Source organism: Seriola aureovittata, chromosome 14, assembly GCF_021018895.1.
Source record: "Seriola aureovittata isolate HTS-2021-v1 ecotype China chromosome 14, ASM2101889v1, whole genome shotgun sequence".
NCBI lineage: Eukaryota > Metazoa > Chordata > Actinopteri > Carangiformes > Carangidae > Seriola > Seriola aureovittata.
The window spans coordinates 5,893,288-5,914,953 of NC_079377.1; the positions used below are offsets into that span (position 1 = coordinate 5,893,288).

The 21,666-nt window shown below is 40.3% G+C and overlaps 1 protein-coding gene across 2 annotated transcripts in view; it reads right to left on the reverse strand.

Annotated features, from left to right (window-relative positions):
- LOC130181083 (inositol polyphosphate-5-phosphatase A) overlaps window positions 1-21,666 on the reverse strand; it is a 138,736-nt gene that overhangs the window by 92,720 nt on the left and 24,350 nt on the right. For both annotated transcript variants that reach the window (XM_056394841.1, XM_056394842.1), the window contains exon 2: window positions 7,394-7,435. In XM_056394841.1, the coding sequence (XP_056250816.1) occupies window positions 7,394-7,435 (42 nt within the window). The remainder of the gene's footprint in view (window positions 1-7,393; window positions 7,436-21,666) is intronic.

A 21,666-nucleotide genomic window follows, 5' to 3' on the forward strand; every position in this document is an offset into this window, starting at 1 on the left:
TAGCGGTAACCAGGACATGCTTCTCTCACACACACACACACACACACACACACACACACACACACACACACACACACACACACACACACACACACACACACACACACACACACACACACACACACACACACACACACACACACACACACACACACACACACACACACACACACACACACACACTTTATGGTCATGATATCCAATAACCACAGGGCCAAACAAAACATACAGACTGGAATCACCAACATGTGGCTGTGATAATAAGAAGAAAGAGTAAAGTGGAAAAGACTCGCGGAGGAGTTGCAGCTACACAGGTGTTTGTTTATGTGTTTTCTAACTTCCGTAACTTGCTGTACTGTATCAAATGAGGGGAAATTCTTTTGGCATAATGAGGCCGTTTTAATAGATTAGATTAGTCGGTCTGAAAATTGGGGTCGTCATAAACCGCTTTCAAAGATCAGTATCCGAGCCAATTGAGGCATGCCGTTTTATTTGTTGGCCTGGTTAGATTAAGCCTGAAGCAATTCAGATTTGTTGATTATAGCCAATCAGGTTCCAGGAATGCCACTTGTCCACTCTGTTCCATGGAAACCACAGGGAGGCATGAACAAATAGATAGCCAAAAGGTGTTTCCCTGAAAACATCAACAATGATGACTGATACAGCCACAGGATTTTTTTTTAAAATGGCTGTTTTATATCTATGTTTTGCTGAAGGTGGTGGAGAGTGCTGTCTAACAGGTCGAGGTCAAGATCTCCCACAGGTGTTTAATTTGGGTTGAGATAGTGCTGGGCGATATGACTTCAAATCAATATCACGATTATTTCAAACTTTTACCTCAATTACGATGAATGAACAATTACTTGAGCACTTATTGGTCTCTCTCTTTTTTTGAGCCTTGTACTCTTCCTATTTGGCAATGTGATTGTGCTCCAAGTGATTAAATAAATCAGTAGTGTTACATTTGGTGGTTATCCATGTTGCACTCATCACTGTTTGGTATTCATGACTAACAAAAAATAATCAGGAAGCGAGGCGGGTGTCTGCGTCATTGTTTCCAAAATACTCTGTTTCTTCCTGTCAAAACTACAACGCAACCCCAGAGTTTTCAAACAAAAACAGGTCCGGCAGTGTTTCCCTGGCAAATGATTCACATCATTTTCATACTCAATCATTCACTGACCACTCAGGCCCTATGGATGGGGGCATTGTCATCCTGGAAGAGAACGCTCCCGTCAGGATAGAAATGTTTCATCGCAGGATAAAGGTGATCACTGAGAACAACACTGTATTGATTTACAGTGGCCCTTCCCTCTAAGCAGGGTTTCAGCAGCTTTTAACAAGTTCAATTTAACACCTTTTAAAAACCATTATGAATACAATTTAAGACAAATTTCACATCCATTCTGGCAAAAAAGTACAAAGAGGGAATGTCAAGAGTCCCAGATGGCAAAGTAAATTAATCTATTCATATGTAACATGAATGTTTAACTTCAAAGGGCTGTTTGAGTTGACACTTTTTAAGGTTCAGGATAGATTTAGGTTAGAGTTAGAGGTAAATATTGATTTGTGATGGTTAAGGTTAACGTCATGAGCTGACCTTGTGTGTCCTGACAACTATAGAAAGAGTTGCAGGAGTTAAATCGTTAGTGCAGAGTGATGTTGTGATGCTCCTGACGTGAATACAGAACTATATAACCCTAACCCTGTCAAAAACCTATTTAAGACATTTTAAAAAGAATAAAATTCAGATTATTGGTATTTAAGGACCTGCAGAAACCCTGTCTAAGGGGAAAAATGGACCCAAACCATGCCAGCAAAATGCCCCCCCCCCCACAGCATAACAGAGCCACTGGCCCCCCTCTCTGTAGGGGTCAAGCATCCAGGCCTGTACCGTTCTCTTGAAGGATGTCTCATCTGACAGTATCACTTTTTTTGCACGTCTGAGTTTTGGTCAATGAATGAAACACAGCTAATTCTGGCAAGACTCATTACAAAACAAATACAAGCACATCACTCAGTGTACAGGAGCTATCAATGACTCAACAGGTGATGAAGCAAGATGAACAAAGAGTGACATTTGTCGAGAATCTGTGCTAACTAGCTGCTAGGCTAGGCTAACTATCTACCACTTTCTGACTGGTAGCCAGTTAGCATAGCTTGCTAGCTTTCACTTTCTGAGTGGAATACAAACTTAGCAGCTCAATAAGTCCTCCCAAACGTTGAATGTTGAAAAGGGATAGACGTCTTAAATTGCCAATGGTTGATAACCAATGCTATGTGAGCTAGTTGATAAAGGGGAAAAACATCTTGTATCAATAGCTGTATTTGACTGTATGACTGTATTTTTATTGGTATTATTACAAAGATTAAACGTCTAAATAACTTGAGTTATCAGCCACCATATTATGTTTTTAGACAACAAATACACATATTTATGTCTTTGTGACAATATTTGAATGTGACAGACAGTATTCTTGTATGAGGCTTGAGGCTTAACAGAATTATGATAGTCAGTGTGTGTGTTCAGGGTGAGTCTAAAATATTTTCTGTCACAACCAATGGACCAGCGCTTCCTGGGAACGGTAAATAAGATTGTGTGTTTTTCTCAAGAGTGTTTGAGTTGCCGTTTATTTACTTGGTTTACATACTAGTCTCAACTAACCACTTTTTCCAGCTAATCCCCAACCACTGCCGCACTGTCTATAGAGAAGCAATGCAGGCAGTAGCAGGTAGAGAACAGAAGAGGAGCTGTTCAATGTAGAGGAAAGAAAAGAAACATTCATAAAATATTTATATTTTTTAATAATATGTGCACAAATGCAGGCACTAAGAGCAAACAGGCTACACAAGCAGGTCCTAAGACCAAATATGACTGCATTTGAACACATATTGTGCCTATTAAAATATGTTTTTTTATTTCTCCTCATTGAAGAGCTCTTGTATTTATATTAGAGACGCTTAAAACAAAACATATGTTTAACTTTTAACCGCAGAAACACATTCCCTCAAAAACGACAACAATATAATTGAAGTGTAGATCAACGACATAATACAACATCCAAGAAAAGAAGCAGTGTGTGCCTCTCTCTGAATCTTTTCTTAACTTTCCATGAATTTATCATGAATGTCTCTTTTCCTCTGGCACAATTTTATTGTGCAGGTCTGCAGAGTTCCTTGGGTTTCATGGCTTGGTTTTTCTCGTGAATTGGTGGGGTTTATATAACACGGCTAAACTATTCCCAATCAATTCAATTTGCCAGTGAAGTTCTAGACACATCTCAAGGAGAATAAAACCAATAATAAATAAAAAATCATAATTATAAAACAGAATGCACCTGAGCACAGCAGAGGCTGACGATTTTTGGGGATTCCTGTGCGATTCCCTCGGGATGGGAGTCAATTTCACTATCAATCACATGACTGGGACAGGAAATCGGAGCAGAATAGATATAGGTCAGTTTTTATATATGCTGTTCTAATATGAATGAAAACCATTTCTTCATTTGAAACATAACACAAGTCTTTCTGTGGTCTTTTTTTGTTCTTTTTTATCCTCTGCTGTCTACTCTGACCAGTGCTCCATCTTACATTAGAACTACTCAATCAATTTTGGCCACACATTTGTCTGAGTTGCTGTTCTGCAGTGACTGATGTGGACTAGAGGCATCTCTGTTAGCAGGGGAGGGGGGTGTGCCATGGGACTGCGATGGGACAGGAATGTTTTTGTGGGAGTGGGATGGGCCAGGAGTGTAAAGCCACTCCTGTGTCACCCTCTCGACCACAGTTTGGAGAATACTTTTTTGTAAATAAGAGATTTTGGTTTTTCATTTTTAATAAATTCACAAAAGTTTCTACAAACAACTTTTCACTTTGTTAATGTGGGGTACTGAGTGTAGATTGGTGGGTGTTTGTTTGGTGTGTAACCTGGACACTAACCCGGCAGGATCCTTCATCCGTTTTGACTCTATTGCTGTATAGCCCAGACCTACATTCATGGCTCTAATGTCTAGGAGGAGGATTTGATACTGGTGAAGTGACTCTGGTGGATTCAAATTTCAATTCTTCTAATTTTCTGTGTAAGAAAACATAAACTAGACTATAAAAATACTGCAGCTTTTGTGCATATTTTTACATTTTTCAAAATAAGATCAGGTCTTCTTGAGGTCTCTGGGTCAGCATTTTCCATTTACAGCACTTGACAGCTTGTGTTGTTAGACAGAGTTAATCACACATTATATAAATGACGGTTGCTAATTAGCATTATCTCTCTTTCTTTCATGGGTCCAGCTGTGGTGACAGCAAAAAGCATTAAAGATGTGACTACGTTGATAAGCTGACCTCTGGATCAACCTAAATGTACAATGAACATTCTAAAGTTACTAACTGGCTGACTGAAGCTTTGCTGCTAATTCTGCACAGCATCTCCACTCTCAAAGGTAAAGAGGTCAACACGAGACTCTCACATTGATCTTTGGCCTTATATGAGAGTAAACTCACTGACAATGTTTACAGTGCACCTTCAAATTTTATAAGAAGGAATGAAAATTGGACAAAAGTCTGGCCATTTGTAAAATCTGTGGAACATCAGAGAAGTAGTTGAGAGTGATGACTTCGTGACATGGTAAATTTATTAGAGCTGAGGTACAAGATACCAAATAGACAGCATTTTACTGACAAATGTGAACCACAGCCGTGTATCAAAGTAAAGAATGAATGAATGAATCACACATATGGAAAAACACTGGCACTTTACTGAAAGAGGCATGTGTTGACTGACAAAGAACAGGCCCCCGTAACTGCCAATGCCAAAAACATGACTGTAGCATGAGTAGAAGCAGAGATGACCCCTCACCTTGGGTGGTTGGGGTTTTGCATTGCAATATAAAGGGAGCTGAAATCCTACTGGAGAACCAGCAGGAGCTGGACCTGGCTATGACCTTCCCACAAGCTCATTTGAGATGCATCTACCTGACGGAAAAGCTCCCATGACACATTAGAGTGCTTTTTGGAGCAGTGACCACACTCATGTTAAGGGAGCGCAGAAGAGGGGAGGAGGTGAAGTCTTTTAATGAGAATGACATCTACAATGCTGAATACACAGTCAAGTTGATGGCACCGGTCAAGCACGAGCGGGACGGGACGAGCAGCCAACAATCCAATTGACTGCCCCCCTCAAACTTCAAAAGCCCTTTCAAACATCGGATGAAGACAAGGCGCTGATTACTGAGACGAAGAAGGCGTTTAACAACGAGTTGGTGCACACACCTCCCCATGACCTCCATACCCCCCCATCTGCTCTGGACCCTCGCTTCAAAGCTTTGTCCTTCCAGAGTGACCATGGCGCTGAGAGGATATTTACACGTATGTCAGCTGAAACTGCAGCTCGGCATGACAAGGTAACGCCCCAACAAACACACTCTCTCACCCCCTCAACACAAAATAAATTATTACAGTGCACTTTTGAGCATAATGCTGTCACTAGCTGTACTCTGTGACTGCTAGTGCTGCACACTGTTACTGTCGACTGAGAGCATGCACTGCATTTAACCATACTGCACACAGTTTGCTAGTTAATCCAACTTTTGAGTTTTGGCCGAATTATTATGATTATTATTTTACTTCAACAGCATACTCATTGCTCTCCCTTCGGAGCAGACACACCAAAAAAATTTTTTTCATCCCCTTTTCCATTTTCTTTGGCTCTAAAATGTAATAATATTTTTTTTTCCAGTGTTAGAGGGGCTTTGCAATCCACTGAAGGGCTACGACTACTGTGTTTTTCATATTTCTCCTGCTGAATAACTGCCATGGTGAAACAACTCGGCATGGGTTTGTGAGATAGACTTCAGTTTATATTCATAATGTCAAAATGTTTGTTCATGCAGTAAGTCTGTTTTGCCTAATTATGTCTATTGAAAAAGTAATAAACGCAATCAAATGTAATTCTGAAATTATACATGTCTTACTTTTGTTACCGGTGCCATAAAGTAATGAAGAATTGGGAATCCCTGGTTTTTTATAATAAAAAAATGTACTTGAAGGTAAGGAATATTACTTTTGTGAAATTGACTTATTTAAATTTTAACTGAAATGTTAATTATATCAGATTGCATCGTATCACATCATACAGCTCCAAATTATTCCATATCTAAATGTATCGTAGCTCATGTGTCCAGATATGTATTGAATCATCCAAACACAAACACTACAGAGTATAAATTTCAAAAATAAGTACACTGGTCAAAACACAAAAAAGATATAAAGCCTTTTTTTATTTTTTTTTTATTTTTTTTTTTTTTTAGCAAAAAGTAATTTTAAATTTCCATGAACTTTATCTGCTGTAATATATATAAATATGCTCTCTGTATGTGGCAATTTAATGAAAACGTTTGCACAATATATTTGTCTCACAACCACACTAGAGTTGTGAAGAAAAATCCTGGTTACCGTAGCAAAACTATCAGTGTCTCTCTCTCTTCTCTCTGTCTGTTACTTTCAGACAGCAGTTTGACTTCTAGCTGCCTCACTTCCCTTACCCCAGTGGAAAGAGTTGTGGTTAGTCAGAGGTTCCTATGCAGATGAAAAGGTAAGATATGAAACATGACTGAGCTCAAGCTCTGGCTCTCTGAAAAACCAGTGCATGTGAAAGGTGAGGGTGAATACGATCACAGCATCTAAACCGAACATTAGTCTGCAAGATGTTTGAAAAGGATAACAGGATAGGCCGATCAGGAAAAGATATAAATAAATAAACATTTTCAAAACATGCATTGAAGCCTTTCGGAAAGCGTGTGCAGCGTAGGTTACAGCAGAACTAGATTTCGATTTTCTCTTTGCAGAAAGGATGTTGCGAGCGCATGCCTTCACTCGACTTAATCTACAGAACTTCCAACCGAAAAGACAATCACATGAAATAGCCTGAAGGGTTTTTTTTGGCCACAGTCTCATGACAACACTTGAAGCTATAGAGACACATGGTAGGCCTGATGTGTCCTCCACAATACTACTGTAGCAAATTAAGGAAAGATGATGTGTAAAAAATATGTAGATTACAATTCTGATAACACATGTTGCAATGGTAAAAGCTGCAAAGTAATACAGCACATAAAGAAGTGCACAGTGTCGCCATTATAGTCTCACATTTACAAACAACACTTTACAAACACACGTCAGTTTATGCATGACGTGTGGTCAGCACATTAAAACTCATTAAGATACTGACTGCACCCAGGAGCTAAGACGTCACTCTACCGAGGACCTTAATAAAACATTACTGCATAGGCACCACTGCAGCAGTTACAGTTGAGAATGACCTACATTTGTAGCCCAAACAGTAACATGTTACTTGTTGGATTAACATCATTACATGTTTGTATACTGCATCACTTACCTGGTAAAACTCCCTCAGCCAAGTTTTCTGTAGATTTTCAGGCTGGAAGAGAAAAAAAAGAAAAGAAGACGAGCCGTGAGCGACATCATTAACAGTATTTCCTGACAACATCACAGACCCAGTGTGGGTCAAAGTGTGTGTTTTAACTTCATCAAATGCTGGATTTGACGCACTCTGGCACATAACTTGCCAATCAGAAAAAAACATACCAAACTGACATCTGGATAAGGTCTTGTTAGATGTCTAAAGTGACTCATTTTCTCAAATACAATTTGTAAAACTTCTCTTGATTAACAACAAACATGTTGGTGTTTGACTAAGGGATGAAGGGTATACACATACACCATATATATCTATATATATATAGATCTATATATACACACATATATATTTTTTTTCATCTTATATATGTACAACCATGTGCCACTGTCCATACGTTTACTGGCAGGAAGTTGCCTCACTCCAGTTTCAGTTATCTTTCCCTCAGGGTCACAAATCATGTTCTCCATTGTCAAGCCTCTTGCCATCTCTGTCTCTTTCTCTCACCTGCTTTTCCTCTGCCTGTATCTGTCATTCCCTCTCTCTCTCACTCTCTCACTCTCTCTCTCTCACTCTCTCTCTCTCTCTCTCTCTCTCTCTCTCTGTGTGTGTCTGTCTCTGTCTCTGTCTCGCTCCTCCACTTTAAAAGGCTATTCCCAGACCTGGACTTCATTTGGTTCATGCAGTGGAAACAGGGCCATGGGCAGTCTACCATTTAAGGAGAGATCTCCTTATGTCGATAACTAGGTCTGGTGAACAGCTCAGTGTGTGTGTGTGTGTGTGTGTGTGTGTGTGTGTGTTGTGTGTGTGTGTGTGTGTGTGTGTGTGTGTGTGTGTGTGTGTGAGACAAAGTCTATAATAAGAATACACAAGGGATCAGCAGGCTCTGTCGGTATCTGTAACAAAGCCCTAATATATTACAGAAGTAGGTGCAGTAACCGCGGACGGCATCGGGGCACGAAGCACACCAAATACCTGATCACCATGACAACCCTATCTAAAAACATTCCTATTATTGTTTTTCTCTGAGATTTTGTCTTTACATGGAAATCTTTCAAAATGTCTCACTGTGGTTTAAGGATTTAAATCAGTAGTAACATCAACTTGATAAACAGCTGATATTTGATTAAGTGATGTTGGACGTCACTGAACCATAAAAGGACGTTTACCTCCGTCATTCTACTTTAGTCAGATCTAAATACACATTAATTATAAAACACATCATTTATAATCATTGTATACAAGATCTGAAAGCTGCCAAACAACATCAACTAAGCCATAGTGCTGTAGACGGGCAGTAGTAGAAATGTTAATGTTTATTAAAGAAACAGTTCAACACAAAGTGTTATTCACTATCCATCTTGTCAACTAACTGTCTTTTTGACAGTTAGTTGACAAGATCAATTAGCCTAGCTTAGCATTAAGACTGGAAACGGGGAAGCAACTAATTTAGCTCTCTGCAACGTTTAAAATACCTCCATAACTGCTGGTTAATCTGTGTACTAACAGTTTTGTAAAAAACTGCAATTTGTGTTTTTTTTGGGGAGTTACAATCTATAACTATTATATAAATATATAACTACTACTTCTTGATTAACTACAAATTTCTGTTTTTACATTTATATGTCCAATAAGATACAACTACAGTTAAGTATTAACTGGGCTTCAGAGGTGCTGGTAGCACATAGCTAGAACCTAGGCTAGTGGTTTCTCCACGCTTGCAGTCTTCATGCTATGCTAAGCTAACCAGCCTTCTAGCTCTAGCTCTGTAGTTAACAATCGGTCATGAATAGTATCAATCTCCACCTCTAAGTCTCAGAAAGAAAAATAAGTGTACGTCTCAAAATGCTGAATTGTTTTTTTGGATCATCTTTACATCAAAGAAACTACTTATTTATTTATTTATGTTAATGTATTTTAGGGAAACAAGTTACCACTGCAAATTATTCCTGTGATGCCCAGAATGTATGAACTAAAAATAGTACACCTGCACTTTGCACACATATAACATTAATGCACTCACAGATTAATAAATGTGGTCAAGAGCTTCTCCCTGATAGACGCTGACATTTTCAGGGGAACCTAAATGTCTCAAGACCTAGCAAGTGTGTGTCTGTGTGTGGTTGTGGCTGTATATGCCTGTGTATGTGTGTGTGTGTGTGTGTGTGTGTGTGTGTGTGTGTGTGTACGTCTCGGCCTCAGCCAGATCAGACAGAGCATAGGTCTATATAAGGACATAAGCACTGGACCTTGTCATTAGTCACATGAATGAGGGAAGAGAAAAAGAGAGTGAGATGGAGACAGACACACAGAAGAACAGAAAAGTTCACAGCAGAAAGTTGCCACCTGATCATCCTGGTAAAAAAACTAGACACAAGTTTACATTTACAGGTCAGACTGAAACAGTCGGTGCAAGTTGCTGCCGTTTTACTGTTCAGTGCCTTTTTGGGTTGCTGTCATCACAGACGGCGTGTGAGTTGGCCACGCCAAAAACACATTTGAAACACGCTTCTGTGTGTGTCTGAGGTTCAGATCCTGAATCCTGTGAAGTGTGGATTCCAGTGATAGTACCATTCAGTAACATGACAGCCCTTGACAAATCATTCAGATATTTTTAGCTCTTTCCATTGGTTGTTTCTCCCAGGACCACTGTTAGCCACGCTCACTGCTGATTTCAAAGGTTTCCTGTGCATCACACTTGTATCACACACACACTCAGCAGCACAGAGGCTGCAAGAGCGATGAATTGAATCTCTCCAAAATCACCCTGCAAGTGCACCGGTGGACTTTGCATGAAAAAAAAAAAAAAAAAACTCAGCAGACACCAGCTTGGCGGATGGGTGACCATGGTAATGAGGCAATAAAACCATACTGTTGACAGTTTTATAAACAAGTCTTAAAGTATCTCATCTGGGGAATACGTGTCCTAGATCAACTTGACATGGAGCAGAAGAGTGGAAAGAAACAGCCACAGCAGCTCGGTCATGTACAAATTCGTCCAGAGCTTTTCTAGAGCGCTCAGTTTTAGGCTGACCCAGCTCTGGTGTGAAGCGGAGACGTGTGATGATTCTGGGGAGCAGATGTTGGCCTTGCCTCGGTGGCTGAGAGGGGCCCTTGGAGGCCTGAGCCCTGGAGAGAAAGTGGGCTAATAGCAGAAGGGAAGGGAGGACAAACCGAGGCTATATCTGTAGCCATGGCACTTTGCCACCGGCCCTCGGCTTATCAGAAGGTAATTGGCAGTTAATTAGCAAGTGGGGCTATACTGCTGGAAAAGGTAAAAATAAACCCAAAACCTCCCCAGCCTCTACTCAACATACACCTCCTCTTCCTCCGCTGGCACTTTCACTCGCTTAGTTCTCTCCACCTCCTCTCTCTTCTTTGCTCATGCCTCTGTTTTCTCAGCCGATGGCCTACCTCTCAGACAGCAAGGGGAACTGAGCGACTCAGATTGGGTTTTCATAGGAAATCTATTTAACCTCCCAATCATTAAAAAGGTACTGTCCTCGTATTCTCGATGAGCACATCAGAAAAGCATCAATTATGGACAAAATACAGGAATAATGAAACCTGCCCCGTGTCCAGAATTTGCTTTGAACACAAACTTACCTACCCAAGCCTTCTTTATGCTTTTATCACTTACATGGCATCATTACACTTTCTTTGGGTTATTGAAAGGAGGTATCACTATCTTGTTACAAGATATTTGCTGATTGCAAATGCTCGGTTTTTGAATTTAACAAATACCATGCAAAGCACCTGGGCCATGCTGCCCAAAAGTGGTGTTGCATTGAAATTCTACAATGTGAAAGACCTTGGACTGATTTTTTCATGTTGCACAATATTATGAGTAGATACATCAACATGTAAGACTCTGTTGATCCATATATCACAAAAAATATTGTAACACATATTTAAATATATTAATAAATGTAATATTCACTTGCCCTTAATAGTGTCGAGCAAGGCAGGTATTTCCTGTTATAATTTCAATTCTTATTCAAACTACCTTCTACCACATGAATAGTCTCACTGGATTCTGCACTAAATTCTGTTGTGATGGAGGACTTAGGTTTCAGATACAAGACAAAAGCAAAAGTATCTGTATGACTAGACACCAGTAGACAAATGTGGGTTTTTTAATTCATTTTTTTTTATTAACGTGCAGCTGCAACAGATAGCAACACACTATCTTCTCTAATCTGTATCAGCATGTTTGCTGTGCTCAAAATGCTAACAACTTCTTGCAAGGTGTAAACTGGTAACCATCCCTCTTTAGCTTTAATTTAGCATAACCGTGTTTGTGGCTCTGCTGGATGAAATCAGTAAGATGACTGCGGGTTAAGCAGAGGTCACGACCTTGAGGCTGCCACAGAGCCTCAGAGGTTGTGGCCTCAAGTGTTCTTCCCCTTATGGCTCCTCAGAGAGGCATTCTTTGGCTAACAGTGCAGCAGCACCCCACCCACCCACCTTGGTATTACAGCAGGCTGTTTAAACTGAGACTGGAGGGGAAATTACGTCAAGGCCCATCCCGTTAAAGACCCCTGTGGCGATCTTCTGGGAACACATGGCCACAACATGAGATTCCTCCTTTTCCACCTACTGCACATACTCCAACTAATCCTCTCCCTGTTTTCTTTTAGCCTCATATTCAGCTACAATATTATTATTTTCATTGGATTCTGCTGATCTCTAAGTTTGTCCATCCTCCCGTCGCCACTGGCTGTTATTTTGCTTCATCCTTCTCAACAATCGGGCTACTCTCCCATTCCCTGCAAGTGTGCTCAGCTCTCACTTTCTCAGACCACACGGGCATGGGGTTAGAAAAATGCTGCTATAAAAACTTTGCTCTGCAGCATGCAACCTCCATAATTGAAAAGAAGTGGAGTGGAGATGAGGAGCCTTAAAAAAGCAACGGTTGCTTGGTTACACCTGGCACTAATGCCAGACACACACAGGTCTAGCACAAAAAAAGCTGCATTTGAGGTACAACTTATAAACCAAGTAGAGTATAGCTCTAATGTAGTTCTGTCTTTCCATCTCCATCTGACACACATACACGTGGACGTCAGTCTAAAGCAAATGAGACACATGGCTGAAAATAGAGCGACCTTCGGCACACGTCCTCAAGTTTCCTTCAAGGACATGTTAACATGTAACGTGCATGAAAGGCGTGTGGTGGATGCTTTTATCTGGAGTGCCTGACACACTGGTTTGAATGATGTGGGCTGATGAACAACATTTCTGAATGGACACTGCTGAAGGCTGAAATTCAGTGCCAATACTCAATACTACACAAAATACAGCAGAGGGGAGGAAGATTTTCAGCATGCTTCATTACCATTTAATAAATTATACATCACTTTAGATTTAAGCGGCACTGCACCAATTTTGCACATGAAGTTCTGTCACTTGGAGAACTACTCCACCTTTGAAAATGGATAACTTAAACCACTCTGGAGGAGCTTTGTCAAATCTGAGGAAATAAATCTAATGATGAGTTACATACAGAAATACATGAGAGTTTATGTGAATTGCAATATGGGATGTGTAGAATCCAGTGTAAGGAGCTCGAGTCATACTAGAGACTCAAAGTCAGTGCTTTGATTCTTTTTTTTAATGTGTTTCCTTTAAGTCCCACAAAATTATAGAACTGTAATACTAAATCACCAGAGTGACCCATTATGGTCCAGATGACCTATGTGGCAAATGATCACATGATCTAAAATCATATTTATGCTGAACAACCCCTGGTCAAACATACAACAACAACAGACAATGATTTCACACACACACACACACACACACACACACACACACACACACACACACACACACACACACACACACACACACACACACACACACACACACACACACACACACACACACACACACACACACACGTACTCCATTGTCAATATAACAGGACTAGGTCAAAACCTATACATCGATGGAAGTGTGTATGGTCAATGTATGAAATTTAGGATGTGGTTTAAAACTGTTGTGGAACTACTGTAAACACCTGCTTTCAATGGAAAGTAGCTAAAGCTGCTGGAAAAGCGGCTAAATGTCACTAGATGATATCAATGTGTCATATTTGCATTCAGCTTAGTGTCAGCTGGTTTGAGCGCTTTATTTGTTCGCTTCCCTCTTTATCTCTGTGATCACCAATAAAGCTGTCCTCATGTTTTCTGATTTTCTGCTTCTGTTTTCACACATCAGAACAAGTTTGAAATAGTGACTGAAACGCCGCCCATTTAGACTACGTGTTAACCAGCAGTCACTTCCAAGCTATTTCCATGCTGCTGCTCTGCTGCTAAAATCCTGTTTTCATAACCACAGCATTATCTGACAAAAACACCACTGATACAGATTTATTAAAAACAAAGGCTGTGCTGTGATTTCAGCTATCACTCACAGGACAGAGTGGACACATTCTGAAGGAGCAACGGCCAATGGGAAAAGTCCAACACTCAGCTGGCCAATGGTATCACACACTCACATGGGGATGTGGCCCTGCACCACGACCTGTCCAGCTATAAATATTGACTATAGCAGCTTTAATGTTTTGGTGCGGGTGGCCAAGAAGAAACCAAACGCACTATGGCAGCTCTGCATTCTGCTTAGTCTTCTCATGTTTGTTCTGAAGTAGTGTGTCTCACCTCCTATATTCAAAACAACTTAGATGCCTTGTGACTTTGCCAGAACGACCTTTCAGAGAACCAAATGATAATCACACTTTCAAGCAAATACTCTGTAAATTAATCCGCAATTTGAGCAGACAAACTAAGAATGATAGGAAGAAAGGGATCCTTCTTTTCCAAATCATAACCACTTCATTTGCTGTGCAAAATGAGAGCATAAATAAGTGACAGCTTTTACTACCAGGAAGGCTTGGAACGATTCCCCGGACAACCACAGCTCACAACATCTTTTCATAGAGAAATCCCTTCACTGCTTCGACATTGTTCCAGGCTCAACTGAATTATAGGATTACTTCTTAATATCAGCAGATTTCATTTCCTCGTATCCAATTAACAAAATTCTGCTCGATCCCATACCATAATCTAAATGAACTAGATGAACAGCAGAGGCAGCGGCCATGCAACAGAGGCTTCTCATGTCAAGTCTTGTTTTTCCAACCCTCATGGCATAGCTCCTTGTGCAGGGGCAGCATGTGTGTGTGTGTTGACTGATTGTTCGTAAGGAGGTTACTGGCTTTAAGGGGAGTGGGCAGCTCACTAAAAATACCCTGCCTAGATGGAGGCCATTGACTGAGGGAGGGGATCTGAGGAAGGAGAGCAGCAGGAGAAGCAGCAGGGGAATCGGTTGATTGGTCTTCAACAGGTTGCTGCCGATGTCACTTTCCCTAACAACTCTCCTCCACAGCTGCTCAGTGGAGGCTGGATGCCGCAGAGGTGTGTCCCCTCTGTGTTTTATGTAACTTCACATCAAAGAGGCTCATTATGGAATTAATTAGAGCAAACCCACACTGAGGAAACACCGAATTAGACCTAGGCTGGCTCCTGAGAGATGTCTTCATCCCTGTGGACGCAGGCATGGAGGACGTATGGAGGAGGATAAAGGCGTCAGAATAATTCAAACTAAGTGATTGTCAGATCATTAAATGCCTGAAACCCCACTTGGTTTTCAACATCAGACTCAAGGGGGGCTGCATCTGACATTTATTTTTTTTTTTTTAAAGACAGACCACCTGATAAGATGCCCACCTATGTGAAGGTGAGAAAGTACGGAGGGCTTTAACTTCTCACAACTTCTCCTTCTGTCACTTTTTGTGTGTATAAACGGGTGCAACATTAAGAATGTCTTCAAGGAAAGACTGTAAAAAAAAAAAAAAGAAAAGTGCACTGCATCCCCATTTAAACAAGTATCATGTCTTCCCCCTCTCTGTAGTCAAGTCCTCATCCACATTTTGCACAAATTCTAACCAAGGATGCAGAAAATCTGAAAAAATGAAGTACGAGTTAATGTGTGTGTGTTTCCATCCACTAATGTGATGTGGATATCAGGAATTGGTTCGTGGAGATAAACAGACGCTGGAGCTAATTACCCTGTCAGTTGCCATTAAACTATTGTAAAAGCAGAAGCTGCAACAAGATTGAATAATTAATAGAGCAGTGGTTTAACATCAAACAAAAGAAAACATGATAGCAATATTCCTTTCATGTCTGTTTCATGTATTTATAAGTGCAAGATTACAGTCACCTTATGACTGTACACATCTTGTGTTTTTGTCTCTTCAGCGATGTTTTAGTCTGTTTCCATGGCACTTAAATTTGATGCATTGTACTTATAATGATACACAAACTGTTACACCTCAGCCAAGCGTTTTTTAGGCCAAATTAGCAATGTTTATAAAAAGAGGTGCATAGAAACAGTGACAGAAACATTGCGATTTTATACAACTGGCAAATTCTATGTTGCCTGTCTAGATGAACTCCTAAAAGAGCAACTTAACATCCCCCTGAAAATCTTGTTTTTGCTGACTTCCAATGATGAACTTGGTGCAGTGATGTCTAAGTGTACTCCAGCGTGTGTCAGTTCACCATGACATCAGGGGTAAAACAGTGTGTGTCACTAGCTTCTCTGGCAGTGCTTTTATGTTCACCTGCTGATTCCGTTTTTGCTGGCTGTCTCAAGGGTTGTTTACCTGCCTTTGACTCAATGCATGCTGGGAAAAGATTCAAGCCCCGCCTCGAAACTGCACAGAAAGATGCAGAATGGATGATGGTGCTTTGGGGTGTTATATACTTATCTATCTGCTCTGAAAAGATTCTGGAGAAAACACACAAAATGTTGAATAGTTGTACAAAACATCACGTTTACTTGTTTGCCAGACGCTTTTATCCAGAGTGACTCAGAAGTGAGGGACATGACTAAAGCTTCAGTGCAGCAAGAGACCTATTCAATAAGGAGTGTACCGAAAGTGCATAGTAACCGCTAGTTGGGGGTGTTGGGTGTTAGAGGTGTAGGAGAGGAGGTGCTCTCAGAAGAGATGAGTCTTCAAGAGATACTTGAAGACAGAGAGAGATGCCCCATCCTCGTTGTATGAAGAACTAACAGGAGGAGCTCTGAGATAGGGAGGCTGAGAGTGGACACTGTTGTTTAACTTTTGACAATTATAAGAATACTTTATATGAGCAGTCAAAAAAAGAGAAGCAGCCAAACTGTATACACTCTGTATAAACAGAACGGTAGCTGCAGTGTAAATGTAGTAGTGGAATAGCGAACAAAGGAAAACAGAAAACTAGTATTCAAAAATATTCACACACACACACACCCGCCCTCTACTAGTGTGAACCAACGCTGCAATCAGCTGGGATTTGTGTAGATTAAGAGTCATCAGAAAACAGGAAATTACAACACTCAGAGCAAACCACAACCGTGTGGTTCGAAAGCCCTTCCCTCACCGCCTGAGACGACAGCACACACTTACAACGCCATTCAAAAGCTCACACACATTTTACATTGATTGATACAGTATCTGTTGAGGGAGACGCTGTGCACAAACGGCTCGGGTTTTGCTCGGTACCACACTGCAGTACAGTACGGACTGAAGCCTTGGCCTGTCAGGCTGCCAATTATTTCTACTGATAAAATATTTCACCATGAATTTCTCTAAAGGTCGACAACAAAGAGATCCACAGTTTACAATTCACATCTAAGACAATTCAGAGCGTACAATTACCTTGGAAATCGCTTTCACTGTAAAACAGTATTGAAGTATTGTGTAACACACACTAGGCGTAAAAGGAGCCCAGCAACTGACAGAGCAATGCTCCTATCTGAGTAGTGAGCTCTCCCACTCACACCTCTGCCATGTTACTCAACACAGACAGCAAACTCCCTACGACGATATGATGCACACAGCTACTGCATTGCACTCAAATACCTTTTTGTGAGAACTCATAAACAGGAACCTTGAACATATGGCAATTTCCACTGAAAGCACAAATGACAGACGTGTGTGTGACTAAGCAATTATGGGCTTTGCCTTCGACTTGCATACACAATGTGGGTTTGTCAGCATCAGGCTCAGTGTTATATACTTATAATTTTGCTTTTGGGTGGTGGCAAGAACATCCTAATTCAATGCGAATTTAGATGTACTGCACTTAGATTGAAGCTTGATTTCATTCAATAGTGACACTCAAGTAATTACACAAGCTGTACTATGTTCAAATGTGAACCATTGCCCTTGGTGCAGAGATACAAGGCAGTAAACTAAAACTACAACAAAGTACATCTTGCATGTTAATGTTTCCCTATGCTGCATTTATTTCATATCCACTGGTATTGTATAATAACAAATACATCCAGGTACTGTACTATGAAATTAGGCTTACTGCAAACCACTGATCTTCAGGGTTTAAGGTGCAGATTTCAGGCTGCGTTCATCATTACTGCTCAAAAGATGTCGCTTGGTCGAGCACAGCGTTTAAGCATCACTATCAGGGATTTCAGAATTGATTTTACAAAAAAATGACATTAGCATTTACACTTTTACTCATGTGAATGTTTAAAGGTCAGGTACTTCACGCACTTCACGTGTCTTCACAAAACACCTAAAAATAATCAACTGGGGATTTGTCAAACTGTTGGGGAAGTGATAATGCGATTGAAATGTATCTTTACATTACTTAACTAACTCAGAGGTGGCAGCAAAACGTTTGTATTTGAATGGGAGACAGAGGCTGTGGTTTGACTAAATTTACAGTGTAAATTTCACAGCGTCCATATAAAGTTATCAAACACTCTGAAGCAAAATCTGCCTCCTTGCCGTCTGCCCATATGCTCAGTATGATCCACATTTTTGTCTTCTTTCCAAATATGGCTGAATGCTTTGGTCTTAATTCTCTCACATGGCCCTGTCAAACTAACAACTTCAAAAATTCTCCACTGAAAAAATATCTTCACTTTCGATCTTAATAGCAGAAGAAAAGGATGTTTGTGATTTTGAATGGAAAAAAAAATATATTTTTGTTCTTCACTAACAACCACATGATGATGAAAGCAGAAGAGTTCAGGAAACCCAAAAACACATTGGTTGATTTTTGATGACATGCATTATAAATGATTTCACTTGATGTGTGAACTGAACTAAGAGCCTCACTTCATATCTAATAAATAGATTTAGTCTCTCTGGATACTGACTGGTCAGAGCCAATCCTTCCTCCCTCTCTTTATATGCCTTTCAGTGCAAGCCTATTAAGTTTTGCCAATTTATGTCTATGTACATAAGGTTTTATCTCTTCATCATTATCCACGTCCCAGCAAAGAGTGTATCTGCACAATATTTATGATGCAAACAATCTTGCCAATGGTTTTCCAAGATCACTTCGGAAAGAAATAAAACCTTAGTACCACCAGGGACTCTGTCAATCACCAAATGTTTCCCGCAAAAACCCAGCATCCCTTTGTTTCTATATATGAAAGATGTGAGACAGAAAGAGAGGGAAATGCTGTACAACTACAGAGAGAGGAAGGGAGTGTCTGTTTTAGATGCCACCGTCACCCACCACACTGTAATTACAAGTCACAAATCAAGATAAAGACTATCCATACAGTGAAGGCCCACACATTCAGCTGCCTGTGACCACAAAGCTGAAGGCTGCTTGCTGTATATCTATTATTCAGTAGGTCTTCATGGGCATCATTTCATGGCCATGATACAGTAGAAAAGACAAGCTGGTGCTATTCAAGCCACAGAGAATAAACAAGAACAATAGTTTCCGAACTCACTACATTTTCCAGGCGTTGATATCTTGACTGATTTAATCTTGGGTGGTGTCTTATGGCTTTTTATGGACCTAATAAAAACACAAAAACGCTGTTGCCCAGGGAGATAAGAAGCTTTTCACATCAGTAACTTAGAAGGGCTCACCCAGGACTAGCTGGTTCTAGTTAGTAAGGTTTGGCCTTGTTGCCTCAAGCATATCCTGAGAAACGAGGAAAAGATATGATATAATGATATGAAATGATAAAACACAAGGCAGAATCAGTTCTCAGAAATAAACTCTGCTGTGTACATTTCATTGCTTTAGTTAAATTACGGGATAACTTAACGGTTATGGGGGAAGCTTCAAGACGATGTCATCATGCTTTAGCTACTGCAAAACTGTCTTTCACAATAGGAGATATCACAGTGGGCGTGACAAAGGAGTGAATGACACTAGTGGATTTTTTTCAAAAACATTTCACACACCCAGTCAAGCAGCTCATAAACCGTGAAAAGCTCCAGTTGTACTAAAAAATGAGAGAAACTTCTGGACTCCCACAAGCACAGACGTGTTCCTGAAGAATCAAACAACTCACCTGAAAGTAACTGAAAGAAGTAATAAAATGCTGCTCAGGCCTGGGTACTGTCACTGTAAGTAGAATATCTTATTCACTCAAACAATATCCTGTAAAGTATTTCATGCAAAAGAAGCATGGGAGCTTTATGTATTACTGAGAAAATGTACTAAGCTGAGCTTTCCTACACAAACATTAACAGCTCACTGGGGCCGCTGCTAAGACAAAAAAGGGTTTCTTATTGTTTTGAGCAGAAAACACATTCAATCTGAGACTTAAACGCTATGTCAGATCCAGTGCTGAAAGTTAATCCTCGTGTTTACTTCGCTCCCGACAGGGTAATTCCACAGGAGGAGAGACGGTAGCTTTGCTGCAGAGTGAGTCACATTATCAAGGATCCCAACAAAGAGTTGTATCTGCACAACATTTATCGTGCACAGAATCTTGCCAATGGCTTTCCATAAATAACTATCTCACTATTATCAGTCGCTTTCCCAAGAACTGTTCTGAGTTCTATTAAAAGTTGCATGACAAATACATTTACTTCTCGGGCTGCTGGACACTGACGTTATTCATTTTCACTGTGAAGAACAATTAAGTCAAGTTGGGGGAGTTCCTTCAGCAGATGATGGTCAAAGTTTCAATTTAGTGGAACAGGAGTTCTGGCACAACTTCACATATTTAGGTCTTTCTAAGATCAAAACTCCAGCAACGAGAACACACATTTTGTCCTCTGGGTCACCGCTCTGGCCTTCGTCAGGTGACGCATCAGGTGACTCTAAAGAAGACAACTGCCCTTATAATCAAGTTTTCTAATTTCTGTTGCCATTATTTTGGCATATATTGCGAGTACGATTTCAGTCATTTTTTTGTTCACTGAAAAAAATATAAAAATGGTGATGTGATTTTTGTTTGGTCTCGCACCAAACAAACGTGTTCCTTTACATCTGGAGAATATGATTTGTAGGTCGGGACGTCTCTGAACCACCACAATACTCATGGTGCTGACAATGCACAACAATGTGACACATTTTACCTTCGTCAAAAAATTGCAGATATTTCACTTGGCCATGTTGCGATTTTGACTATATTTGTGCAGCCCTGGATCAAAACTTCAGCAACATTTGTAATAAGTTGAGGATTTAGCTTTTTTTGTGGCCATGTAAAAAACGTGACAAGGAGCAGCGAATAACAGTCTAAATCCTAAATATTTTTCTACATTTACTATCAAACGTGAGCAGCTACAGTCAAGATGTCCTCCAAAGTAAAGACAGTCTCCACTTACAAATCAAGCATAGTTCTTCAGATTATTCTCACAGGACTGACTGTAATATATCAATCATGACACTCACAACTCCTGCAGCATTTCACAACAGGTGTCAGACACTATAGATGCCAGCTGTAGCTAGAATGTGCATGTGTGCCTTACCCGTTTCTGCCATTCTGTTCTTTGAGTCATATATTATTTGGTCTCAGCATCTCAGCTGAGTTGAACAGCTCAGTGCGCAAGTCTAGTTTCTAGGTTTCCAGCTATGTAATATTTTTTAAAGCTATCATTTAAAATTCTGTTTTAAAACAATGTTTAATGCCGTGTTGACTTCTACAAATGTCTTCCTCACTACATCCAGCGACACATTACTGAATGTTACAATAAGCATAGTATTAGTACACAGCCTCTTTTTAATAATTCTGTGTACACAAACTCCAAAGTGACTTCTCTGCCTTAACTACAGCTGAAGGTCCTCAGAGCTCGGATGGCCTGAGGACATCCTGAGGGACACGACCAAACTGGTTCTGCTCACACTTTCAAAAAGGAGGATTCAATCTGCAAAAAGGACATACTTAGAAACGTATGAATAATTTATCGACGGAAGAAAGACAGAGAGAGAATTAGGCTGTCACAGATTCAACATAAAAAG